This window comes from Belonocnema kinseyi, chromosome 4 (assembly GCF_010883055.1).
Source record: "Belonocnema kinseyi isolate 2016_QV_RU_SX_M_011 chromosome 4, B_treatae_v1, whole genome shotgun sequence".
Lineage (NCBI taxonomy): Eukaryota > Metazoa > Arthropoda > Insecta > Hymenoptera > Cynipidae > Belonocnema > Belonocnema kinseyi.
The window spans coordinates 57,230,376-57,257,954 of NC_046660.1; the positions used below are offsets into that span (position 1 = coordinate 57,230,376).

Sequence of the window (27,579 nt, forward strand, 5' to 3'; positions counted from 1 at the left end):
CGATTAAATCATAAATATTTAAATAAAAAAACTCATTTTTAAAGAAATACGTGAATTTTCAACTAAAAATATAAATTTTCTACCAAAAATAAAATGCTTTAATTTTTAGTTAGAAAAATAAATTTTCAACCAAAAAGCAAAAAAGAATTTTAAGCCAGAAAAATCAATATTCAACTAATAATATGAATTTCCACCAGATTGGAAAAAATTTAACAAGGTGCGTGAAATTTCAACCAAATATTTAAATTTTGAAGGAAATTTTCAACAAGAAAGAAACTCACCAAGAAGCTTAAATATTCTCCTACAAATTCGAATTTTCAATCAAATACAGGAATTTTAAAACAAATATTTGAATTTTTAACTTAAGATAAATTTAGAATCCAACATGTGCGAGTTAAATTTACAGTTAAAACAATTAAATTTCAACTAGAAAACATAATTTTTAACAAAATAAATAAATTTTGAAGAAAGAAAAGGTTTATGTACTAAAACGATAAATCATTAAACAAATAAACAAACTTTTAACAAAGTAGTTCCACTTCCAACTAAATAGTTAAATTTTAACCAAAAATAATTTAATTTAACCGAAGAAGATGAATTTTGAACATAATAGTTTGAATCGGAATTTACCGGGAATTTTCTGAGAACGGGAAACCGGGAAATGACAACAGTGAATTTATTTCTGTACCGGAAATGTTACAAATTTTCAGAAGAAAAATCTGTCCAAGTTCGATTTCAACAGTTTTATAAATAATTATTTGAATTGATATCTTTTTCAATTATGATATCATTTAGTTTATAATGCGTAATTTGAAAATATTTTACTAAAAAAATTATCCATTTCAGATTTTTATTTTTAAGCGTATATTTTTAATAGAAAGAATTTTAAAATGCAGTCTTGAAGACACAAACAATTAAAAATAAAAAGCGTTCGAAGTTAAAGTTTTCGGAGAAATAAAGAGTTTTGTTTTAACAACTGTAAAAAAAGAAAGAGATTATTTTTAAATGGATCTGTACTTTAATTATCAAAAACTAAACAATAATTGATTTGACTAACCGATTCTAAATTCGTTCAAATTTCAAGCATTTTCAGATTGTAAATGTTTCAATCTGAAAGCCATAGCCAATAAAAAATGTAAACGTGCGATTGAAATTTTATAACCAGTTTTCGACTTAAAAATAACTTTATAATAATATCTATATTCGTAATATAAGACATTGATTAAATTACAAATATTTTTGCAGTCTAAAATATTTAATTTTGAACACATTTAATTTAAAAAATGTTAATTACGCAATACATAATTATTTAATATTTATCAATATGCGACTGCTCATTTAATATAAGTAAATTGGGGCGAAATATTTTAAAGTAAACATTTTGAAACTGAATTTCTTAATATAGAAACCTTTCAATAGTTAGAATTTCAAAGGGATTTTGAACTTTTAATGTTGAAATTTAAATTGTTCGATTTAAAAATGTTTAATTTGTAACTCAAATTCTTGAATTTTGATATATAAAACTTCTTTTTTTAGTAATTTTAACAAAGTGAGTGCACATTTTTTTTAGAACTTCTAAAATAAAAATAAAAATGAAAACTAAAATAAAATTAATCGAATTTTCCCTGAAATTTTTATAAAATACTGCAAATTAAAAAAAAATATATATAAAAAATTTTTCAGCTGTTTTTAAAATTTGAAATTCTGTTAAATTTTTTTTTTAAATTTTGTTGAAATAATTCGTCGAAATGAAAAATCCTTATCAATTTTCTAAAGAATATTACGAAAATATTTTTGTTCTTTTGAAGTGTTTTACAATTCTCAAAAACCGTCTAAATTTGTTGTTTAAACTCTACAGAAATCTATATTTTATCTTAAATTAGACTGTGGGTATTTTCATTAAAATTGCGGTACAAATAGTAGAATTTTTTGGTAAACACGCTTCGCTTAAATTATTTGAAATCATTTCAAATTCGAAATTAATTTTTAATGTTTTTAAAAATTCTAAATAATTCTTAAAATTTCTCTAATTTTTTCTACAAATAATAAGTGTTCAGTTATCAATAAATCCAAATTTTAAGAATTTTTTTTAATTTCCAGTATTTCCTAAAAGTTGTATAAAAAATTCAATTGACTTTAAAAGATATTTAAAAGTTCTAAAAAAAATACAATTAATTTCAAAAGATATTTAGAAGTTCTGAAAAAATTGGGAAAATAATTTTAAATTTGAAAAAAAATCAAAGAACTTTCAGATTTTTAAGATTTTAAAATGAAGTTGTAAAGCATTTCAAGTATGCTCAAACTATTTGAAATTAAAATAATGTAACGTCTAATTTAAGCCTCCTGGAAATCCTTGAAAACCTGGCAAAGTCCTTGCCATTCTTTTTTACCTGGAAAACCCTGGAAAAACCCTCAAAGTTTCTTTACTCTGCTGAATGAAAAAAGTGACTGGACCATTTTTTTTTAAATTTTCATTTAATTTTCAATTTGTTTTCTTAATAGAAAAACACACTTCAACAATAGATTGTTTATCTAATCACGGTGAAAATCACGAAGCTACAATCGAAGATATTTTAAAGTTTCTCAATTATTCCTGATTTTTTTCAATTTCAATAATAATCTCATTTAAATTTCTGAAATCTAATAAATTTTGGGTTTTAATCTTTTGGTTAAAAATAATTCTTTAACTGAAAGTTTAAATATTCCATTATTTAAAATTTACAAACTTCCATTATTTGTTGAGAATTGATTGTTCATGTTCAAAATTCATATTTTCTTGGTGAAAATTAACTATTTTATTAATTTTTTGTTTATCAACAAGTTTTATTATTTTAGTAGAAAATTCAACTTTTCGAATGAAAATATATTTTTTTGTTAAAAATTCACATTTTCTGGTTGAAAATTCCACTGTTTTGTAAATGATTCGTCTTTTTGGAATGAAAATTTAACAATTTGTTGGAATTTTTTTCTCTATTGATTGGAAAATTTTTCTTTGTAGAAAATTCACTTCTTTTATTGAAAATTCCTTGACATTTTTTGAAAATTCATCTCTTTTGATAAAAAATTCATATTTTCTTTAATTAAAAATAAAACTATTCTATTTTTCGCTGGTTTTTTTCTTTTAATTGCAAATTCTACTACTTGGGTCAAATTTGAACCACTTCGTTTAAAATCTATTTTACTCTTTGAAGGTACATCTCTTTTGTTCAAAATTTAACTATTTTGTTCAATATTATTTATTTTTTTTATTAATTTTTTACCTAAAAATGTAACTTCCACTTTAAAAAAAATTTGTTCATTAAAAATTTGTCTTTGTTGGTAGACAAGTAATCTTTTTAGTTGAAATTTCCTCTTTTCTACCAATACTGCAACTTTTATGTTGCAAATGTACTTTTTTTATAAAAATTGATATTTTCGTTTTGAAAATGCAGCTATTTCACAAAAAAATCCGCATTTTGTCTTAAAACTTAAATTTATTAAAAACGCGTCTATTTGGTTAAAAAATATAAGTTCTGAGTTAAAAGTTTATCTACTTTGTTAATGATTTTTTTTCAATTGTTCATTAAAGATTTGTTGTTTTTATTTAAAATTCATCTCTGGTTAGAAATTAAATAATTTCGTTAAAAATTATTTCTTAAATATTTAATCATTTTGTTGACAGTTTAACTCTTGTTCGTTGAGGTTTAACAGTTTAATCATTTGTCAAAAAATTGATCTTTTTAGGTTGAAAATTCAATAATTTAGTTTAAAAAATTAAAATATTTTCTTCAAAATTTAATTATTTTACTGAAATATAAATTGGCTCAATATTCGGTAACTCAGTCATATTTCAACCAGTTCTAATTTTAAAAAAGTTCATTAAATATGGATTGGAACGCTCTTTGATTATATTAACAACAATTCATTGAATTAAAAAAATGTCACTACACTTTTGCTATAGTAGGAAAAATGAGAAACTTTGAAATATTACATAAAATAAATGAAAAAGCGTTTTTTGGAATACCTGGAAAAATTAATATTTTTGTCCTGAAAAAATTGGAAAAATTCTGGCATTTTTGAAATAAATTTGCAGCCTAAAAAAATGAATTCGAACAAAAAATTAGTTGATATTTTAAGCTAAAAAGGTGAAATTTCATTTTTTTTAATTAACTTCGGGAACTAAGAAGACGAATTCTTAATAAATAAAGATTTTTCAGTCATAAAAAAAAATTGTACCTCAATTGTTGAATCTTCAAGCCAAAATGATAATTTTCTTTATAAAAATTGAATTTCCCGCGATAAAAATAATACTTTTCGACCCAGTAATTAAATTCTTAACGAAAGAGAAAAATTTTAAACTAAAAATCTACATCTTCCACAAAAAATGATTTTTTAACTAGGAGGTTAAAAAAATTGATCCCTCCAACAGAGAAAGTTAATTTTTAACCAAATAGTTGCATTTTCCACAAGGAAAAATAAAATTTCTACTAAAACGTATACATCTTTAAAATGAAAAGACAAATTTTCAAAAAATGTGTTTAAATTTGCAAACAAAAAAGAGTTGCATTTTTATCACAGAAAGAGGAAATTTCTACTAAAACTGATTAATTTTCAAATCAAAAGAGAAAAATTTAAGAAAAAATTGAATTCTTACCTAAAAAAGATTTCAGGTGACTTTTGAATACTACCATATGAATGTTAAACAAGTGAGTTTTCAAAAAAATAATACAATTTTCAACCGAAAAGGAGGACTTTTTAACAATATTTTTTAATTTTTAACCAAACAATTGCATTTCTATATAAAAAAGATGCAGTTTCTACTTAAATAGATTAATTTTTTTAAATAACAAAAATTTTTTTTAAATGTTGGAATTTTTATCCAAATAAGATTTTAATTGGCCTTTTTAACACCAACATGTGAATCTTAAATAAGAAGTAAATTTTATATCCAATAGTTGAATTTTAAACTAAGAAGTTTTATTGTTATCAAAAAAAGATGAACATTCTACTGAAAAAGATGAATTTTTAAATGAAAAATAAAAAAATTGAAAACAAAGTTGAATTTTTACCCAAAAAAGATTTTAGCTGACTTTTGAAAATCAATATATGACTTTTAAAAACGTAAATTAAAAAAAAATTGGTGAATTTTCAACCGGAAAGGATGACTTTTCAATTAAACTTTGGGATTTTTAAACAGTTGAATTTTTATCCAAGAAAAATGCAGTTTCTACTAAAATAGATGAACTTTGAAAATAAACACACAAATTAAAAAAAAAAATAGTTGAATTTTTATCCAAAAAATCAGTATTTGACTTTTCAACATCAAAATATGAGTTTTAAATAAGAAGTTAATTTTCTACACAGTTACTTAAAATTTCAACAAAACAGTTGAACTTTTAACCAAAAAGGTTGACTTTTTAACAAAATGTTTATATTTTTAACCAAACAGAATATCTAACAAATTTTTTTATCAAAGAAAGATGCAGTTTCAAGTGATATTTATATTTTTTTGTATTAAAAAAAAACAAATTTAAAAAAAACTGTTGAATTCTGATAAAAAAAAAAGAGTTTATTTCACTTTTCAACAGAAGAATATGAGTTTTGAACAAGTCAATCTTTAACGAAATATTCAAATTTTCAAACAAAAAAAGTTGAATGGTTTTTGGTAGCGATTAATAATTAAAGACCAAAATCTTAAAATTGCAATATTTTTTACCTTGAATCTTATATAAACGGAAGAACACAATTTTAAATTAAAACTGAAAAATTGTAAATTTATTCTGCATGACAGTTACTGAAAGTTTAGTAATTCCCTGACTTTTTTTTAAGTCCTTTATTTTTCAGTGAACAATAAAATTTTTGAATCTTGAACAAGTATGTACTAAGCAAATTCTAATTTAGAAAAGAAATTTTTTTTATTTTTTACCTACATATTTATGTGACTTTTGTTTTAGTTTTTTTTTCTACAGTGCGTAGATTCGGAGATAATCAAACTTGAAAAAAAAACGTAATTTTTTCCACTAAAATCGTCATAACTTTTAAAAGGCTCTATAAAAATGAATCCTGTCGAGCTAATTTTAAAGGGAACACAAATACGCATCTTTTCTTTTATTTAAAATCCGTCGAGTACTTTCAAAATTGCATACAATTTTGTGAACAATAAAAAATGACAAAAAAGTTTGTTTTTTTTAAAATATAAAAAACGCCATTTTCAATATTTTTTTTAATGAACAGGTCTTGCAAAGGTCTTGACCTACATTTCAAAATCGAGTCGAGATTTTTTAATTTCATCAATTTTTGACAAAGATATCAAACTTTGAATTTTCACTGGTTCCAGCTCTAGGGTGGGCAATACTTGTGACCGGTAGTCTACATAAATGAACGACCCCCCCCCCCCCTTCAATAACAAATCGAAACAAAATCTTTTGACCCCTCCCTCCCCCTTGAGCTTTCACGTAATTTAAGTACAGTCCCTTATTTTTTTCAACCAAAGCCAATGTGACGTGTCCCATGTGACAACGTGCCCCATGTGACAACGTGCCCAGTGTGCCAACATGCCCTGGCCTACCCTAATTATTATCCCCACATCCAATTCGAATTCCCTTTCTCCTTACCTGCGGATCGTACTGTATGACTATAATATTCTCGAAGTAAGTCCCGGATCCGGATTCAGCTCCGTACCCATAAAGACCGTTCTCCGTGTTCCCAGCCGTGCCGCAGGCATGAATGCTGATCTCGAAATTGACGGACGATCTGCCGAGGCCAGCAGGCAGATGAACGCAATTTACATTGCTGTAGTGGCCTTTGCTGAAGACTATCCCGTAGAAAGGTTTGTCGAAACTGAGATAGACCTTCATCAGGTTCTTCTCGCATTTCACGTCCAAGGAGACGATCTTCGGCATGTCCGGAGACACAGCTGGCCAGTTCTCACCACCTCCGGATCCGGTCGTGTAGGCCTTGTCCATAGCTTCCGGTTGATTCTTGGATGGCAGGGGAGGCGGCGGTCCATGGTAGGCGACGTTGTGATGGGGTCTCGAAAGGTGCGGCATGCCGAGACCTCCTCTTCCTGGAGGATGACCTCGATGACCACCTCCTGTCTTGTAATGAACTGAACCTCCATCCTTCTCGTTTAGCGATTCCAGGGCCAATTGGTCCGAATCGCTTATATCACTGTCCTGACGATTCAGACCAGAGTTCTCGTTTCGATTCTCTTCCCCTGATATCGCCTCTACCACCTCCACTTCTTCTCCAAGAGCCAGCTGCAACAAATCAAGATTTTTTACTAGTTTAGTAAGATATTTTCGAAATCGAGATGTCTAGCCTGATTATGGCAAAAAATTGAACAATGGAACCTAAGTCTTTTTTCATGAGGGCTCAACGTCTAGCTGGAAACGATCGAAGGATTTTAGAAGGATCCCTGAATCAGCTTTCGACATTTAAAAAATATTTACCACTTACAATTGAAACCACTGATGATATTAAACAGAGTTAGGTGACCTTTAGATTGAAATATGAAGAAATGCCAGCAAACAATAAGTTTTAGCCGAGGTTTTAGCTCAAAAAGTTTTGCTTAGAGAAGGTTAGACTGAATATAAGCGAGCAGATTCCTTCAATATAGGGTATTCTAGATTCGTCCTTGTATCTCAAGAAATTCTTTCCGTGTTATATAATTTCTTAAATTTTTTCAAAAATTATTTATTTTTGTTTATTAGAAAAAAGTTTCTTTTTGTATTTGGTTATGTATATTTTCCCCCAAAATACTTGGCAAACTTTGATTTCACAAATTCATAATAATTATATTTTGCTAAATTTTTACATCAAAGATGTTGAATTGTCGACAAAAAAGATAACCAGCAACTTAATTGAATTTTAATGAAATATTTACACTTTCAAACAAAATAGTTGATTTTTTTTACCGACTAGCTAAATTTTTAAACTGCAAATATGAATTTTCAACCAAGAAGATTAATTTCTACCAGAATATAAATTTTCAAAAAAATACATTAATTTTATAACAAATAGTTAAATTTTCAACTGAAAAATATAAGTTTTCAAACAAACATGAAATACCTAATTGTTTAGTTTAAACAACTAATTTTTAACAAAAAAAAATTAGAACGAAGTACCAACCAGTTGAATTCAACAAACAAAAAACGAATTGTTAACAAATCAGTTGAATCCTCAACCACATTGAGAAATTTTCGAAAAACAATAATTATTTTATACCAAAAAGGACAAATTTTCAACAAAATAATCAAGCTTTCAAGCTAAAAAGCTATAATATTTAGAAAACATTTGACTTTTAAACCGCAAGAGGAGAACTTTTATCAAGCCAGTTAATTTTTAATAAGAAAATATGAATATTCAGTGAAATAGATAAATTTTCAAATAAAAGAAATACTTTCTCAACCAAAAATAGAATTTTTAAATTTTTCAGTTTGAAAAACTTACTTTCAATTACAAAAAAAAATTTTTCAACCGGGTAAATTCACCTAAAAAAGACGAACTTGTCACAAAATACATGAATCCTCAACCAAAATGAGAAATTTTCAACAAAGGGGATTAATTTTATATTCAGATGTATCAATTTTAAGCAAAAAAACTAATTTTTTACCAATACTTGCAAGTTCTATTTATAAAGCAAAAATGTTTAACAAAACATGGAATAGCTACATTTTTCGATAAAAAATGATTTTTTAAGCCAGCAAAAAATGAATTTAACACAAAATAGTTAAATTTTTTAATAAATAGTCTAATTTTTAACTAAATTGTTCATTTTTATACCAAATTAGTAGAATTTTAAACCAAAAATATTAATTTTCAACAAAAAAGTTAATTTTAAACCAACTAGTTCTTCAACAACAAAAAAAAGATTTTTTTACAAAGTGGTTCATTTTTTAATTGAGTAGTTCGTTAAAAAAAAATAATTCTCAACGAAAAATATAATAGTTATATTTCAAAAACAAAAAAATTGATTTTTAATAAAAAACGGTTTAATTAGATATTATTAGATTGTTAGTGTAGAAAACTAATTATCAACAAAAAAAGGATTTTTTTGTAAAATGGTTCGTGAAAGAAAATAATATCATTTTATAACAACTAGTTTAGTTGTCTACTAAATTGTTTAATTTTTTTTAAAAGAAAAATTTTTCAGAATCAGTTTACTTGTTAACTAAAATCATAATTCTTTAACAAAAAAAATAATTTTTTTTAAAACTAGTAGTTCATTTTAAATCCCAATCAGTTGAATTCAACCAAAAAAGACGATTTTTCAACAAACGCAGGGATTTACATACTGTAAAGATGAATTTTCTATTTAAAATATTAATTTTAAACCAAAATTGAAATTATAAGATTTCTAGTGAAGGAACTTTATTCTCAACAACAACAACAAACTTTTATTAGAATGGTAAAATTTTCAAAGAAATTATTTAATTTTCAAACAAAAATTTATTTTCTACTAAATATTTAATTATCTTTTTGAAAATTCAAATTATCTAAAAAAAACAGTAGAATTTTGAACACGAAAATGTGATTTTTCAACAAAAATGTTAATTCACGACCAATGGTTGCGTGTTTCAGCTAAAATTATGAATCTTGAACCAACAAGAAAAAATAATTTTTGACGAAGAATCTAAAATTTATACCAAGTAGTTGATTTTTTCAACAAAAAAATTAATGAATTTGCAAAGAATAAAATTCATCCGAGACGAATTTTGAACAAAACAGTTGAATCCAGAACCAGAACATATTCATTTTCAACCAAACAGTTTCATTGTTAACCAAAAAGGATACATTTATAACTCAAAAAATTAATTTTCGATCAAATGTAACAATTTTTCAACTAAAAAATATCAACTTTCAATTTAAAATATATATTTTAAACCAAAAATGGAATTGTGGTGTTTTCAGTTAGGAAAATTTATTTTTTATAACAAAAAATGAATTCTTATTAAAATAATTAAATTTACACTCAAAAAGATGATTTTTCATCGAAACTAATGAATCTTGCTAGAAAAAATATTGTTCAAGAAAACATTTGATTAAAGCGTCACTATTTCAACAAAAGACAGAATTTTTAATTAAGGAAGATTCAATCCGATCAAAAAATTATCGCAGTAGACTTTTGAGCCCCAAACATATTATTTCAAAAAAATGTATAGTTGTATTTTCTTATAAGATTCTCTTAATTCATCTCAAAATCAAACGAAAACACGAGAAAAAAGGAAAAGATTCTTAAAATCAGTAAAAGAAAAAATTGCTTAAAACAATAGAAAAATAATTTATCGACAGCCTTTAATATATTTATTTGGAAATATTTTTCTGCTAAACTAAAATTCGCGAGCGGTTAGAATAAAAATCCTGGATGTTAAAGCCATCAGAGTTCAGAAAAACGTCATCCCTCCAACGTCCACGTGATGAACCTCACTGTGAATTTCGTAAAAAGTGCTGTCGACATCTACCGTTCGTTCGATAAAGCATATAGTCAATATTTATTGTCGTAAGTAAACTTGTCAATAAATGATGATTATTAAAATTTTGTTAACATCAATGCAATATTAAGGCTCTAAATTTTGTTGCCAGAATAAAATAATTGATAAAAGTGCTGTTTCCTCTCCAGAAAAAAACTGGGTAATTTGTGACATGTGGGGTAAGTTCGGCCAAATGGGGTAAATTCAGACATCCCTAAATAAGTTTTTAATTTACTAAAGCTAATTGTTTTTAACCAGAATCTAGAACCAGTCAAGGCTTGCACTGAATCCAGATTCTTGAAACAGTTTTGAATAACCTATCCAATTAATCCAGAGAATCCAGGTGTGTCCAAATTGACCCCACATGTCCGAAATTACCCCGCCTGACTGTAATTTACTCTCTAATAACGCTAGGTTTACATAATCATCAACTGAACTTGATAGACTCGATTCCTGATTAGGAAAGATTGCGTCGAGAACTGTGAAGTGATCAACAGGATGCGTCTGAAATGCTTGGTTCTCGATTCTTGGTGAACTGGTGAGGTTGAAAAAGAGCGGAACACGGGCATGTCCTTACGCGTGTGCCCCGTTGCATTGGCAAGGCGAACGTTACTGCGGAGTGCGGGCAAATGTGGACGGGCCAGATTGGAACGCTCGCCATTTGAAGGCATCAGCGGTCCAATCCCGTCGCCCTTAGCTCTGGGTCAGAGCACTGGGATCGCGTCTGGGACCTACGTGGCTAACGGCATTGCGTAGCGATCCGACGCGATATCTGGGTTATAATGTAGTAATTACTGGCTGTTACTGGCGAGTCGCGTTGCCAAGGCTCGAACCAGCGACCTACCCTTAATTCCGAGATCATCTGGGACCTTGCTTTATATACCTTATACATCCGTTTGCGCTTCTGGGGGGTCTTCGGGCCCCACATACTAAACCACCTTTGAAAATCACCGACTCTACGGTAATTTATCAAATTTATTCGAGCCGCTTAACTTTCCTTGATGCGTCAGAGACACTCGATAGAATGTTGGTTTCTGCAGAAATTGTTTAGCGGGTTGAGGTGAAAATTTGAATAACAATTACTGTTAGTTACAAGTATTAGCAATTGCAAACTTTATGGCCTTGAATTTAATCAAAAAAGGGAAGTTTGTTGCCTTTTTGTGAAATTAGGGGAATTAATTATTTTTAATAAAATTAGTGTAGGTACCATGTTAAATTTTTAAGATTTCAAGTCCAAATGTATTGTATTTTCAAGTAAATATTTTAATGATCTTTTAAAAAATATTTAAATAATGACTTAAACTTTTAAGTAAAAGAGACGTATTTTTAACAAAATAGTTTAATTTTCTAACAAATAGTTGAATTTTTAAGCAGTATCGAACTTCAATCAACAATTGTTGTATTTTCAAACAACAATTTTGATCCTAAAATCAAAAAGACAAATATCTTAGCAGAGTTTGGATTATTAACAAGAAATAATAATTTTTTAACAAATTAGTTCAATTTTTAAGCAAATAATTGAATTTCCAACCAGATATTTGAATTTTGTAGAAGACTTTTTCAACATTTTCAACACGGAAAGTTCAATTTTCACTTTAAAAAATCAATTTTTAACCAGAGAGATAAATTTTCAACAACAGTGATGAATTTTCAAGAAAAGAAATACATTTTTAACAAAACACACATTTTAGAACAAAATAGTTCAATTATTAACAATAAAGTTAATTTTTAAACAAGAAAGAGAAGTTTTAAATCAGAAAAGACGACTTTTTATCAAAATAGTTCAATTATTAACAAAATAATTAAATTTTAAACTACACGGTTACATTTTTAAATAAATAGTAAAATGCCTATCATGCCGCGAGTACTTTTGAACCAAATAATCGAATTTTTTAATAAGTAAAATTAAAATTTAGACAAAGATAGTTGCATTTTACATAAATCGTTGAAATTGTTAGAAAACAGTTAAACCTTTAACAAAAAGGTGCAGTTTGAACCAGGAAAAGTGAATTTTCAAAATGAAAAAAATTATTTTTTACCAAAAAAGTTAATTTTTAACCAAAAACTTAAAATTCAATTTTACGAAGATAGCTTTTCAATCAAACAGTTTTATTTGCAAATAAATAGTTTAATATTTAAGTTAAACAAACAAATATTTGAGCAGATGTTGAATTATTAACTAGAAAAGTAGAATTTAAAAAATCTATTTTAACTATGAATGATGAATTTTATACCAAAAAAGATAAATTTTTCATGAAACAATTCAATTTTTGAACGAATAATTGTATTTTTATGCAGATATTCGAACTTTGTAGAATACAGTTATACTTTCAGCCTGGAAAGTCAAATTATCGTTAAAAAAATTAATTTTTATCAAATTGGCTCAATTTTTCTCTACAGTGATAATTATTTACCCAAAAAATATATTTTTAACAAAATAGAAAAATTTTCTAATTAAAAAGTTAAATTATTGACAATAACATAATGATTCAATTTTCAACGAAATAATGAGATTCTAAGACACATAGTTATATTCTTAACCAAATAGTAAAATACCTAAAATACAAAAATGACATTTAAACAAAATGATCGAATTTCCAAACAAACAAATTATACTTTAAATAAAAACAGTTGTATTTTCCACCAAATAGTTAGATTTTATATAAAAGATTTAAATTATACACAAAAAAGGTTCAGTTTTAACGAAAAAAGGTGAATTTTCAAATTGAAAATTATTAATTTCAAGAATATAGTTGAACTTTAAAACAATAATTAAATCTTCCACAAAATAGTTAAAATTTCGACCAAATTTTCAACCCTTCAATCTGAATAGATGAATTTTTAACCACATGATAAAATTATAAAAAAATAAATATAAATCTTACCCTAACTAAAAAAATAGTTGCATTTTTTAGAAAACAATTAAATTTTTCACATACAAACTTTACATTAAATAAAGGAAGGTAACTTTATATCTTAAAAAATTAATTATTAACAAATGATTGCATTTTCAACAAAAGATTGAAATTTTTACAGAATTATGGAATTTTTAACATAATTATGACATTTTTAAAGAACAAAGTATAAATAAACTTTTCACGCATTTGTTCAATTTTTAAATAAAAAAATTAAGCCTTAACCAAAAATAGATTCACTTTCAGAATATTTGAATTTGCCACAATGTTATTGAATTTTTAACCAATTACGTGAATTTGTAACCATATAGTTGAACTTATAAACAAAAAAATGTAATTTGAACCAAAAACCGTGGCATTTTTAAACAAATAGTTGAAATTTTTAGACAAAAGCACGAATTTTTTAAAAGATAGATCAATTTTCAAAAAAAATATTTTAAATTTCAAAGACAAAAATGTTGAATCTTTAACAAAATAATTAAATTTTTAACCGCAGAATAATATTCCAAACCAAAAAAATTAATCATGAACCAAAATTTTCATACTAAACTTTTCAATCAAAAAGAATAACATATTTAACTTTTGAATGAAAATAGTTGTATTTTATTTTTTGGTTCTATTAATTCAGTTCGCATTTATTTTAAAGAAAAACGATAAAAACGGGAATTTTTTGAAAACAGAATTTAAAAAAAATTATCTAAAAAAAGAGGAAACTAAGAAACTAGTGTGAATTCAATCAAAATGTAAGCTTGAAGAGCAGGATTTATTCCTAATGGAACTCAGTAATATCTTCTCTTCCTGACCTGTCCTGATCAGATCCACTTTTCCATTCACATGTCTTGTAATTACACACAAAAGACTCTCTTATCGCGTGAATCTTTCAAGTAGCACCTGAAGCTATTTCTTGGCCAACTTTAACCCTACCTTCACTAAGAAGAATGAATAATCACTAAATCCCAAGTCACGTGAAAATAAAATAGACAATCTCTCAATGGGTATATTGCAGATTATCTAACCTAATTATTCTCTAAATGAAGGACCGGATTCTAGGATCGAATTTTTATTTTAAAGTGCACACTCACATAAGAAATTTAATTGCGCATCTTTTTTCTTCTTACAAAAAAGTTGAAGCTTTTTCCGTTTTCAAGATAAACGCGTTCTTGAGAAAATAAAATTGCTTTGCCTTTCTCGTTTTTAATTAGCCATAATTAATTTAATTTTAGAAATATTTTTATGAAGTTTAGAGGAAATCTTCTTTGGAATGTTTTGTGATTGGTAGATTAAATGATTGGTGAACATTTTTATTTAAAAATAAGTTATCAATTGTTACCCATGAAACTACTAAATTACACTATTGGCATATCGCAGGGTATCTAACCCAATTATTCTTTAATCAAGAGGCTGGATTCCATAATCCAATTTTAATTTTAATGTATATACTCATCTGGAAAATTTATTAGCGCATCTTTTTTCTTTTAATAAAAAAGCTGTAGCTTTTCCCGTTTTAAAAATAAAGGAGTTCTTTAGAAAAATAATATTACTTTGCCTTTCTTGACTTGAAGTAGCCATAATTGAACCAATTTTAGGAATATTTTGATGAAATTCACAGAAAATATTCTTTGTCATATTCCACTACTGGCTGGTTAAATAAATATTAAAAATTTGGATTTACAAATAAGTTATCAATTGTTACCCGTGAAACTACTAAATTGCTCTTTTGCATATTGTGGGATTTTTATCCCAACTATTCTCTTATTGAGAGGCTACATTTTATAACCGAATATTCATTTTAAAGTGCATATTAATATAGGGAATTTAATTGCGCATCTTTTATAATTGGACAAAAAATTTCTGGCTTCTCCCGTTTTTAAAATAAACGTGTTATTTCGAAAAAAACGTTGCTTGGCTTTTTCTCGACTTCAGCTAGCCATAATTTAGCTAATTTTTAGAATATTTTGATCAAATTTACAGAAAATATTTTTTATGATGTTCTTCGATTCGTAGAATAAATAAATGATTAAGATTTTTAATTAAAAATAAGTTATCAATTGTTACTCATGGGACTACTAAATTATTCCATTGGCATATTGCAGGATATCTAACCCAATTATTTCCCAATTGAAGGACTAGATTTCATTGCCGAATTTTAATTTTAAAGTGCACATTCATCTAGGAAATTTATTTGCGCATCTTTTTTCTTTTAACAAAAAAGTGGTAGCTTTCCCCGTTTTAAAAATAAAGGAGTTCTTTAGAAAAATAATACTACTTTGCCTTTTTTGACTTAAAGTAGCCATAATTCAACCAATTTTAAGAATATTTTGATGAAATTCACAGAAAATATTCTTTGCCATATTCCACTACTCGCTGATTGAATAAATATTGAATATTTTAATTTAAAAATGAGTTATAAATTGTTACCCGTGAAACTACTAAATTGCTCTTTTGCATATTGTGGGATTTTCAACCCAATAATTCTCTTATTAAGAGGCTACATCCTATAAACAAATTTTAATTTTAAAGAACATATTAATATAGGCCATTTAATTGCGCATCTTTTTTTTTGACAAAAAAGCTGTAGCTTTTCCCGTTTTCAAAATAAACGCATTATTTCGAGAAAAAAAATGCTTGGCTTTTTCTCGACTTCAACTAGCCATAATTCAGCCAATTTTTAGAATATTTTGATCAAATCCACAGAAAATCTTCTTTATGATGTTCTTTGACTTGTAGAATAAATAACTGATCAAGATTTTTAATTAAAAATAAGTTATTAATTGTTACTCGTGGAACTACTAAATTATTCCATTAGCATATCGCAGGATATCTAACCCAATTATTCTCCAATCGAGGACTAGATTTCATCGCCGAATTTAAATTTTAAAGTGCATATTCACATCAAAAATTTAACTGCGCATCTTTTTTAATTTTACGAAAAAGTCATAGCTTTTTCCGTTTTCGAAATAAACGCTTTATTTAGAAAAAAATTGCTTTGCCTTTCTCGAATTCAACTAGCCATAACTCAGCCAATTTTGAGAAGATTTTGATGAAATTAACAGGAAATCTTCTTTAAGGTGTTCTGTGATTGGTGGATTAAATTATTAATAAAGATTTTAATTTAAACATAAGTTATTAATTGTTACTTATGAAATTACTAAATTACTTCATTGCAATATCGCAGGATTTTTAATCCAATAATTCTTTAATTAAGAGGCTGGATTTTATGATCAAATTTTAATTTTAAAGTGCATATTCATATAAAAAATTTAATTGTGCATCTTTTTTTGTCTTGAGAATAAAGTTGTAGCTTTTTCCGATTTCGAAATAAACACGTTCGAAAAAAAAAATGTTTTAGCTTTCCTTGACTTCAACTAGCCATAATTCAGCCAATTTTAGGACTATTTTAATAAAATTTACAGGAAATCTTCTTTATGAGGTTCTATAACTGGTAGATTGAATAATTGGTCAAGATTTTGGTTTAGAAATAAGTTATCAATTGTTACCCATGAAACTACTAAATTACACTATTGGCATTTTCTCAGGGTATCTAACCCAATTATTCTTTAATTAGGAAGCTGGAGTGCATGAACAAATTTTAATTTTGGTGTGAATATTCATATAGGAAATTCAATTGCGCATCCTTTTTCTTTTGAGAATTAAGTTGTAGCTTTTTCCGTTTTCTAAATAAACGCGTTATTTAGAAAAAAAGTTACTTCGCTTTTTCTCGACTTCAACTAGCTATAATTCAGCCAATTTTTGGAATATTTCGATGAAATTCACAGAAAATCTTCTTTAAGGTTTTCTGTGACTGGTGGATTAAATTATTAATCAAGATTTTAATTAACACATAAGTTATCGATTGTTACTCATGGAACTACTAAATTACTCCATTGGCATATCACAGGATATCTAACCCAATTATTCTCCAATTGAGGGACTAGATTTCATCGCCGAATTTTAATTTTAACGTGCATATTCACATCAAGAATTTATTTGCACATCTTTTTTTATTTAACGAAAAAGTCGTAGCTTTTTTCGTTTTTAAAATAAAAGCGATCCTTAGAAAATAAATTTCTTTGCCTTTCTCGACTTCAACTAGCCATAATTCAGCGAATTTTAGGAATATTTTGATGAAATTTAGAGGAAATCTTCTTTGAAATGTTCTGTTACTGCCAGAATCAATAATTGATGAAGATTTTGATTTAAGCACAAGTTATCAATTGTTATCTATGAGACTACTAAACCACTCCATTGGAATATCGCAGGATATCTAATCCAATTATTCTTTAATAAAGAGGCTGGATTGGATGTTCGAATTTTAATGTTAAAGTGCATACTCATATAGTAAATTTAATTGCGCACCTGTTTTCTTTTAACAAAAAATTTGTAGCTTTTTCTCTTCTCGAAATAAAACCCGCTTTTTAGAAAGCAAATTTTGTTGTGTGTTTTGATTTGAACTTGCCATAAATAAGACAATTCTAGGAATATTTTCATCAAATTTGCAGAAAATCTTCGTTATGATATTCTACGACTATTAGAGTAATTAAATAATTAATTTTTTATTGAAAAATAAGTTATCAATTTTTATCCAAGACATTCTATAAATCATGGGCTATACCTTCAGGCGCTTGAGGATTCGAGTGAATTTTGAGCAACAAAAAACTGTCAGCGGTAAAGTTTGTTTAGAATTTTATAATTATTTTTTCGGCAGATAAAATTATTGAAAATGAATCATCAATAAGGCTACCATTATTTATGTTTTATTTCGCCTTGACGGATCGTTTCTTCGCAAGAATGTATCAACTTGCGTCCATGTGGAAATGCAACTCTCGATATGACGCATTCTTATTTATTAGTCGAAATTCAAGAAATAAAATTATATGAAAAAAATTAAAGAAAAGAATACAACACATATTATTTTGTTTATAGTTTCTTTCTTGTGATATTTTATTTTTACCCTAGTCGCTCTATCAGTTAAAAAAATGTGAAAGAAAAATTATTTTGAATCAACAGTTTATCTTTTTTAATCCCAACTAATTAATAATACTTCGTCTAAAGCGAATAGCGGAAAAAATAAATATTATATTAAAATTATTAAATAAATTAAATTTATACCTTTTGAAACAACTTTTCTACTAAAAGTTGGTCTGGGTCAAAATTGGCTCGAATTTCGCTTAAAGATAAGAATGCATGATTTATGAATGTTTCAGGTAAAATTTAAAAACTTTTATTTAAACAAAAACTTCTCAATGCTATTTACCTTAACACTCGTAGAACATCATGAAAAAAAATGTTCTGTTAATTTAATTAAAAATTTCAAATAATTGGTTGAATTATGACAAGTTGAAGTTAAAAGAAACAAAATTTGATTTCTAACAAACGGGTTTTCCGGGTTTACCGCCGGAGGCGACAAGAGCTTAAATGGTATTGCTCTGAGAAAAAATGCCCAATTCCGAACCAAGTTTTGAATTTTTTTCTATTAACTTTTTATTTAACAAGAAATTTGAGATTTTTTATAAATACTTTTTTATAAACAAACTAAATTCTTTGCATCAACTTTTATTTATATAAAATATCATTATATTAGTGCTGACACTCTTCACAAATAATTATAAGCAACTACACCATTTTAGAAAATCTGTCTATTTTTATAAACAAATTAGTGAGTGGAAGTGCTACTTCAAGATTAAATATACTTGAAAACTTTATTTTTAATTTTTTTTAATGTACATAGGTAGAAACTATGCTTAGATTTTTATTTTGAAAAAATCCAAAGTAATTGTTCATTTTATAAACAAATACATTTTATGAACATACATTTTAGGAACACATTTTCATGATATAACAGTTTCGCCCTTTTAACTAAATTAATTAAACATTTATCCACAATTAATAGTACTTCCGATTTTTTAATACCTGATAACAATTTTTTATTGTCACAATAAATTTATAAATAAATACAAATTCTCGTCAATTTTCAACTGGCAGATGTCACTTTTTTTAATAGATATTAATTTTAAATAACTTAAAATAATTCTTTTCTTGTATTACTTTATTAAATAAAAATTATTTTTTTTTAACTTTATGAACAAATTCACAATTTGACTACTTATCAACAAATGGATGTGGCTTTTGTCACGAAATCGACTATGAATGGCTCAGAAAGTTTAGAATCAGAAACTTTGTCAGGTGACAAAATTTGTTATTTATTTAAATAAATTTTATAAAAAATACAAAACTACAGATTAATATTGTTTAGGAAAAAAATCGTCGCTCACTTATAAAATAACATAAGAAGTGTAAATGTCCAAAATTATTTATAGGTAATTCTTTTAAAAATTGAAATCTGCCGATTGAAAATTGATAAAGTCTGTCTTTTGTAACCAAATTTATTTAAACAATTAATAATTGCTATCAGGTATTGAAAAGTCGTACTCATTACTTATTTCAGATTAATTTTTGATAAATTTGGTTGATGAAACTTTGTCTTTAGAGCTCGAAATGGCTAAGATATTCATTTGTTAATTAGATTTGTTTTTAACATTAAAAATCGCTTTAGAATTTGAAAAATGGTAACTGAACACTTAATTTAGACTGAATGTAAACAATTTATAGACACAAATTATTTATTATTTCAATGAATGAAATTTAATAAATATGTTGTTATTTTTTAAAGAAATTTTATAAACAATTATCCATATTTAGTGTTAATGATTAGAGTAATACTTTTTTGTCGATGAAACAGATCATATATTACTAAGAAATGAAGTCTAGGTATCATACTCGGTCATCTAATGAAAACGGAAATTTTTTTTAACAAACCTAATTAACAAATGCACTATTTGGCTATTTTTGGACAAATTTTTTGGAAAAATGTTAATAATATTGCTATGAATCCATAACATTTTGTAATTTTTTAAACAAACATAAGTAAAAAATTCCTTGTTTGGCTATTTTTCATCATTTACACTTTTTTTGTAACGTAATCAACTGTTTATAAAAAATGTATTGTACTGTTATTAAAAATGTTACAAATCATTTTTTTTCTAATACCATTGTAAACATAAATTCTACCAATATAGTAAAAATCGAGTAACGAATCGGTGCCAGCCCCAGAAAAGGATTGTCATTCACTTATTTGTTTATAAGAAATTCAATAAATTTTCAAACACTTACGTTGATATAAAAATATTTTTTTGGAAAGTTTACTCATATTGTTTCGGTATTTTTAAGGAATCCAAGTATTTGTTAAAAACAGGTACACTTTAAAAATCGAAGCCTTTTTTTTAATCAATAATAACATAATTGACAACTTTCAAAATTTGGCTAAGCCAGTTTAATGTGGAATCATTTTCGATTTAATTTTTTTAATGGACGTTTTTTTCTTAGTTTTTTTGTGGAAAAAAATCATTTTTCCAGATATAAGGAATGATTGCGAATATTTAACTTTTGCTTAAAAAAAACTATTATTTAACAACAAATTTTAAACTTTTTGTGGTATAACTTTTCAGTAAAATTATTTTTTAAGGTTTTCAAATTTATTAGAACAGGTCATAAACCAAGGTAGCAAACGAATAAAAATGATTTTCAGTAGGTTATAGTAATAAAAAATGGTCTATAATGTTATAAGCAAACTATTGTGAAAAATTGATTTTTTTAGTGATGCACAATGATAAGCTATTTAAAATCCATAGATTTTGTAAGAAATATGACAGATAATAATGTGTGCTTACCAAAAGTTAAGAGTATCTGCTGTTTATTAATTATTTAAGCAATGTTCATAGAAAAATGCAAACTTTCATTATTTTTTCATAAATAGGCCCAATATTTTTTGGCGAAATAAAGTCTACTTAATAAAAAAATTGTCAAAATTTGCATTTGTTTTAAAAAATAGTTTATATAATTATTAATTATAATCACTAAAAAAACATTGCACCAAGAAGTCGTTCTCGAAACGTTTCTAGTTGATTCCGCATTCGATTGACAGCTTTTGTAAAAGAAGTCTATTCATGAAAAAATTTTTTAAAATTGTTTTTTTTATAAAGATTGTTAATATAATTTTAAGTTATTATTACTATAAAAAATTGGATGGAAAAGAGTCTCTGTAAATATATTTATAGTTTCCCCAATAAAATTGAGTCTTTTCAAGACATGAAATTATTTTTTTAAATAATTTCTTATAACATTGTGAAAAAAAGTTGAACCTACTAAGCATTTTTTTTAATTAGTCATAAAACTGATTTATGACCTGTTTTCATAAATTTGTAAATCTCGAAAGAAAAGGCAACACTGCAAAAGTGGATCAAAAAAGTTCAAGCTTTATTGTTAAATAACAAATTTTAGTTTATTCCGAGTAAAATATCCACATTCACTTATAATATCTGAAGAACGTACGGTCTTAAGAACATAATAAATATTTTATTTTTTAATTTCTATTAAACCATTAGGCAAAAAATAATAAACCTAAAAAAAATCTCATACTCTTTGTAGCTCAGTGGGTAAACGCATCAGACCCGCAATCTGAAAGACTAGGGTTCAGATCCCAGCGGAGCCAGTCATTTTTTCACAACTTAAAAATAAAATAAATATTTTCAAAACACATTGATATGAGCCCAGTAGACAAAAAAGAATTAGAATAAAGAAATTGTTCACTAAACACGTAAATAAACAAACCGTAAAATAAAAGAATATAAAGAATCCTTTTAGAAAATTATTGATAAATAATTTAAAAACGTTTACAAGATATCCTAAGCCATCGGATTTATATTCCTGTTTTCTGGAATTATGAAGACGTGTGACATGCCCCTGCGGGCACTTGACCTTGATACCGATTGCCTAGTGCCAAAAGTACGTAACAGTTACAAAGTCCCACTTTTCTTTATCTCTAGAAAATATTGCGTTTGCGACCCATTGACACGTTCAGAGCCCCGGTAGTCATTACTCAGGTATGTTTGTATTATGTCGCGTCGCTGGTGCTGCAATTCGAAGTTACGCTATTCTTCGACTTCTACACTTAGCGCCTCGTTTACAGTTAAGGTTTAAGTCAACTTTTTTATTTGCTATCTTCTATTTAAACCAACACGAACGTGTAATTACAAGCTCCCCTAATTTTATAACTCCTAAGATATAATGAAGAAAAAACAGCGAATAAATGGAATAGGTGATTCATTAATTCTTAGAGTCACAGGAAAAAAAAAACAATAGGCTTATTTATTTAAATTTTCGCGTTACGAATTCAGTGTTCACTCAGAGAAAAATCTGTCCTAAAACAAAAACAACGTTCTCTTGCCTGTCTTGTTTTGTACCACTTGAATATTATTAGTGAATGAGAAGGGCAGATTCTGACGCAAGATTTCTACCTTACCGGCATTTAAAAGATTCTAGTCGTTCATGTCCGTGCTAATTTCTAAAACATTCTTGATAAAGTCATTAATAATGTTCTAGAAACTTATCGAAAAGATTTTACAGCTGTAGTTGTTTAGGTCCGTGCTAAGTTTCTAGAACATTATTAAAGAAGTCATCAATAATGATCTATAAACTTATCGAGAAGATTCTATAGCTGTAGTGGTTTAGTTCCATGCTAAGTTTCTAGAACATTCTTGCTGACGTCGTCAAGAATGTTCTAGAAACTTAGGACATACAATATACATGAACCACTGCAGCTATAGAATCTTCTTGATATTGGTAAGGTACAAAAATATTGAGTTAGAAACTCATCTACTATTATTTTCACATTACATTACAAACAGTATTATTTAGCTGCAGAACTATTTGGCTGTTTCATCAAAACTGTTTATTAGCGTGAGCTATCTGAATTGCTGCCCCATGTGAATAATTTTCTTCTGAATTTAAAAGAATTCCAAAGATTTTGATGAAATTTATGAGAATTCTGGGTGAATTTAAAAAAATGAAGGATACATAAATAAATATGACTTCAAAAAACTTATAGAAAAATTTAAACAATTTAAGCGAAATAGAAACAAAATTTAATCGAGAGAATAAATTGAATTCAGTAAGTATGAACTGAGTTTTAAAAAATTGAAGGGAATTCAAAAGAATTTCATGAATGACTTAATGGAAAGATAGACTTAAATTCAAATCAAAAAATTATAATTAATTGATCCTGAATTAAACGTAGAGATTAAAAAAGTGTAGCATTAAAAATAATTTTTAAAAGATCGGAATAAAAGATTAGGAATTTAGGTTTTATTGCAAATGAATTCAAATAAATTGAAAAAAAAAATATTCCAAAAATGTCTTCAAATATTTTAAACTCTGCGAAATCCTTTTGAATCGTTTGAAATCCCTGAAAACTTTTTGAAACTCTTGAACGAGACTGGAAAAACTTTTAAAATGCCATAAATTATTTGAAATATTCTGAAATTCCATCAAATTAGTTAAATTAATTTAAAATTTATCGAAATATTTTTAAATACCCTAAAATATTTTGAAATCCCTTCAAACTTTGTAAAGCTTCTGAAAGTACCTCTAAAATTTAAAAAATAGGCTAAAATCTTAAAACTCATTAGAAATCACTTTAAAATATTAAAACAAATTAAATATTTCGTGGGCAATCTTTTAAAATTTCATAAAATATTGCGAATCATTAGAAATTTGTTGAAATCCTTGAGAATTTCTTAAAGCTCTTAAAGTTGGCTTGGGATCTTTAAAAATACCCTTGATTATTTAAAATCCTTTAAAATATTACTAAATTACTAAAAGGAAATAAAAAATGTTTGAAATTATTTAAAATTCCCTAAAATATTTTTAATCTTTTCATATCTTCTGAAATTCTTTGAAACCTTTTTCAATATCTTAACATCTCTGAAATCCTAGAAAATTTCTTCAAATTATTAAAATCCAATAAAAAAATTTTTATATTGTAAAATATTCTTAAATATTTCAGAAATTCTTTTAATTTGATAAAATTCCCCGTCTTAATGTTTTGCTCAAGTCTATAAATAAAAACATTTTTTTAGAAAGTCTTGTCATCTATAAAATTAAAAAAATTAATTAGATTATTTTTACAAAATGGGAAAACTTTGTGAATAAGAAAACAAAAATCTTCCCAATTTTGACGTTATTATTACATAAGCAAAATTATTTTAAAAATTAAGTAATTAAATATGCAAAAATAAATAAATAAATAGATTATGAAGCAAATTTTTTCTGTTTAAATTTTTCCCGTATTTAGTTATTTCAAATGTTTTTTCCCATTAATTTCGCTTATGTAATAGTATCGTCAAAATTGGTGAGCTTTCTACTGTACAATTTAAAAAATTTGTCCGTTTTATTATCAATTTCTTAGTTATTTTTCATTTTTTGTATAAAAAGACTGTTAAAGAATAATTTTTTAATATATATGGAAAGAACAAAAAGACAAAATTTCTTTAAAATTAAAAATTTTCTAGTTATTTTGTTGTTGTTGTTGTTGTTGTAGAATATTTTATTTAGTATTTGTTAAATATATTTTATTATTTGTTAAGACTAAGCTAGGTTATTTATTGTCGATTTTTTTAATATCACTTAATAACAATTTCTAGAAAGTGGTTTCAAATTTATTAAAAAAATTTTTAAATATATTTTCCATAGCTTTCACTATTAATTTTTGTGGTTATTTATGTTTTAACTTATTGAGTTTTACAAGCAAGAAACTTTATATTTATTTATTCAATAGCAAATAAATAAAAACCGTGAAATTTTTCTATTACACATTTTTTTATTAACTTTATTAGTCTAAGGCTTAAAAGTTTTTTTTATGTGTACTTTTTAATTTGAATAATTCTCTTTATTCATTTGCATAATTTTAAGTGTTTATGAAATATATAAAATTGAATAAAAGAAAGAAAATTAAAATTGCGGTAACTGGGACGAAGGTCACGATTACTGGAATGTTTGCCTTACTTGTTATTCCTTGACGATTTGAATAAGAAATACAGTACTGTACTAGAATTCTAAATAAACTACAAAATTATAAAATCTGATTGTCGCCGAACATATCGCAAATCCGATTTACACAACCTAAAAAAAAAGTCGAATTCTACTTATTTAAAATTTTTATACTTTCCTACCAAGATATTCTCATTCAAACTCAATCAAATTTTATTCAATAAAAAAAATGTTTAATATAAAAGTATAAGATTTCTCGATTTAAAGAATTTGATAGAAATTTCCGAAACTTTCTAAGATAGAATTTAATACAAGTTCTGCGAAGTTTAGATTTGATAGAGTTTTAATGAGAAAATGTTTACAGACAAGTATACGATTTTTGAAAAAATAAAACTTAATAGAAATATCCCAATTTCTGGAACATAGGATATTATAGAAGATTAGTGCTAATTAGATTGGATAGTGTTTCAATGAAATGTTGCTGGTACAAAAGTATAAAATTTCTTGACAGATAGAATCTTATAGAAATTTCCTCCGGATAAGATTTTGTAAAGTTTCAATGAGAAACACACTAGATATTCATCATGATTAACCAGAGTTCTTCCAACCAGATTTATTTTAACTAGAGCTCAATGTTGGTTAAAAAAAAATTATTTAAAAAGTTTTCACTCGTATCGGTAGTTCTAAAAAATGTTTAACGACCCAAGATGGTAGCGCCTCGTTTAAACAAACTTATCACTTACTGAAAACGTAATAATTTATCCTAAAGTGATAACTGAAAACTGGTGATTACCGAACAATTATGGAACATTCAATGCAGCCTCGGTGACGATAAAGCAGTTAACCATTATAATCAAGAAACCACGCTAAGGAAGCAGCAATCAAAGAGTAAATTATCTCCACCTTATAATTTCAGTCTGAAAGCAAAAGTGATCTTCGTTCCAAGTCATAAAAATAAACATTCTTCTTTACTGGCTCACTTAGATCTTGGTTAATTAATTGAGACATCACGAACAAACTGAGAAATCGAGGAAGTTCACCAATATTGCGATAGAAGTTAAAGAGAGTCTTTACTCGTACGTGTGAGTGATCTGTAGTCCAAGATTAATGGAACTTTGTTTTCTTGAAAAAATCCTTGCGTATCTAATGCTTTTGAAGCTGCGAAATTACCTGCAAATACTTGGCATTACTTTCACTATCACTACTTTTGCCGTTTATCTTGTAAAACAGATTGCTTCTGGCGAGCAAAGCTATTACGAGCTAGCATCAGCCCAAGGCTAGGCTTGATGGGAGATTAAAGGATTCCAGAATTATCTGAGGTTACAGAAAACGAAACTTTCAACTTTCTTTGAAACCTTTATTTGTTATTAATTATATAAATAGCTCTTAAGTATTCCATTTACGATAACTTCAAATATTTTTATTGCTGTCGTTCACTGATGAAAAGGATGTTCAAACATTTCCGGACCTCCTGAATATTTCCTCAGGTAAAATATTTTTCATTAAAGTCAACGTCACTTTTGAAGTAACTTTTAACGAGGAATTCAATAGTTACCTTTAATATGACCTTGACGATGACAATAAAGGTCATTTGAAGGTCATTTAAAAAATGGACCCCCCCCCTGTTTGGCATCTTAAATTATTAGAATGGAAAATTGCAAGTTTAAATATGTATTAAGGTCACAAGTTTAATTTGACCCTGAATGTCACTCTTAGGTCATTAAAACTTAAACAAGGTCCGAACATCTCTGAGAGCAACCGCTTTTAAAAAAATTGCATAATTATGGAAGTTATTTTTTCCAACAAGACGAATTCAATTATGACCTTTAATTTGACCTTAAAGGTAATTTCAAGGTCATTACTGAATGTGCGTTGTTGAAACAAATAACTGGTACGTGATATTTCCCGTTCACTGGATTTCCGACGTCAAAAAGAGGACTTTCCGTTAAAGAAAAGTTAACCTTGAAACGAAATATAATGTTACCGTCAAGGTCAAATTAAAAACGTCATTTTTTACGGATGTTATGGTTCGGAAGATTTCAGGATTTTCGGAAGATTAAAATGTAGGGTTAGAGGGAATTAAAAATATTGATAAAAGTCATCTAAAATTTAGTTTATTGTTAATAAGTAAACGGACTAAAACTGGAAGATTGATAATATTTTATAAAAAGTAATTATTAGAGAGCGGATTAAAAAAAATTTATGAAATGATTTGAATGGAATAGATCCCAATGCAAAGTATTTTAGGTAGATAAAATTTTGAAAAAGAACAATATTTCCAATAAAATGAATTGAACTTGTATTATTTATGAATAATAGCGTCGAAAATG

The 27,579-nt window shown here is 26.4% G+C and overlaps 1 protein-coding gene across 3 annotated transcripts in view; it reads right to left on the reverse strand.

Moving 5' to 3' along the window:
* The window catches only part of LOC117171832, a 90,299-nt gene that overhangs the window by 14,706 nt on the left and 48,014 nt on the right, over nucleotides 1–27,579 (reverse strand). For all 3 annotated transcript variants that reach the window (XM_033359465.1, XM_033359466.1, XM_033359464.1), the window contains one exon: nucleotides 6,594–7,238. In XM_033359465.1, coding sequence (XP_033215356.1) covers nucleotides 6,594–7,238 — 645 coding nt within the window. The remainder of the gene's footprint in view (nucleotides 1–6,593; nucleotides 7,239–27,579) is intronic.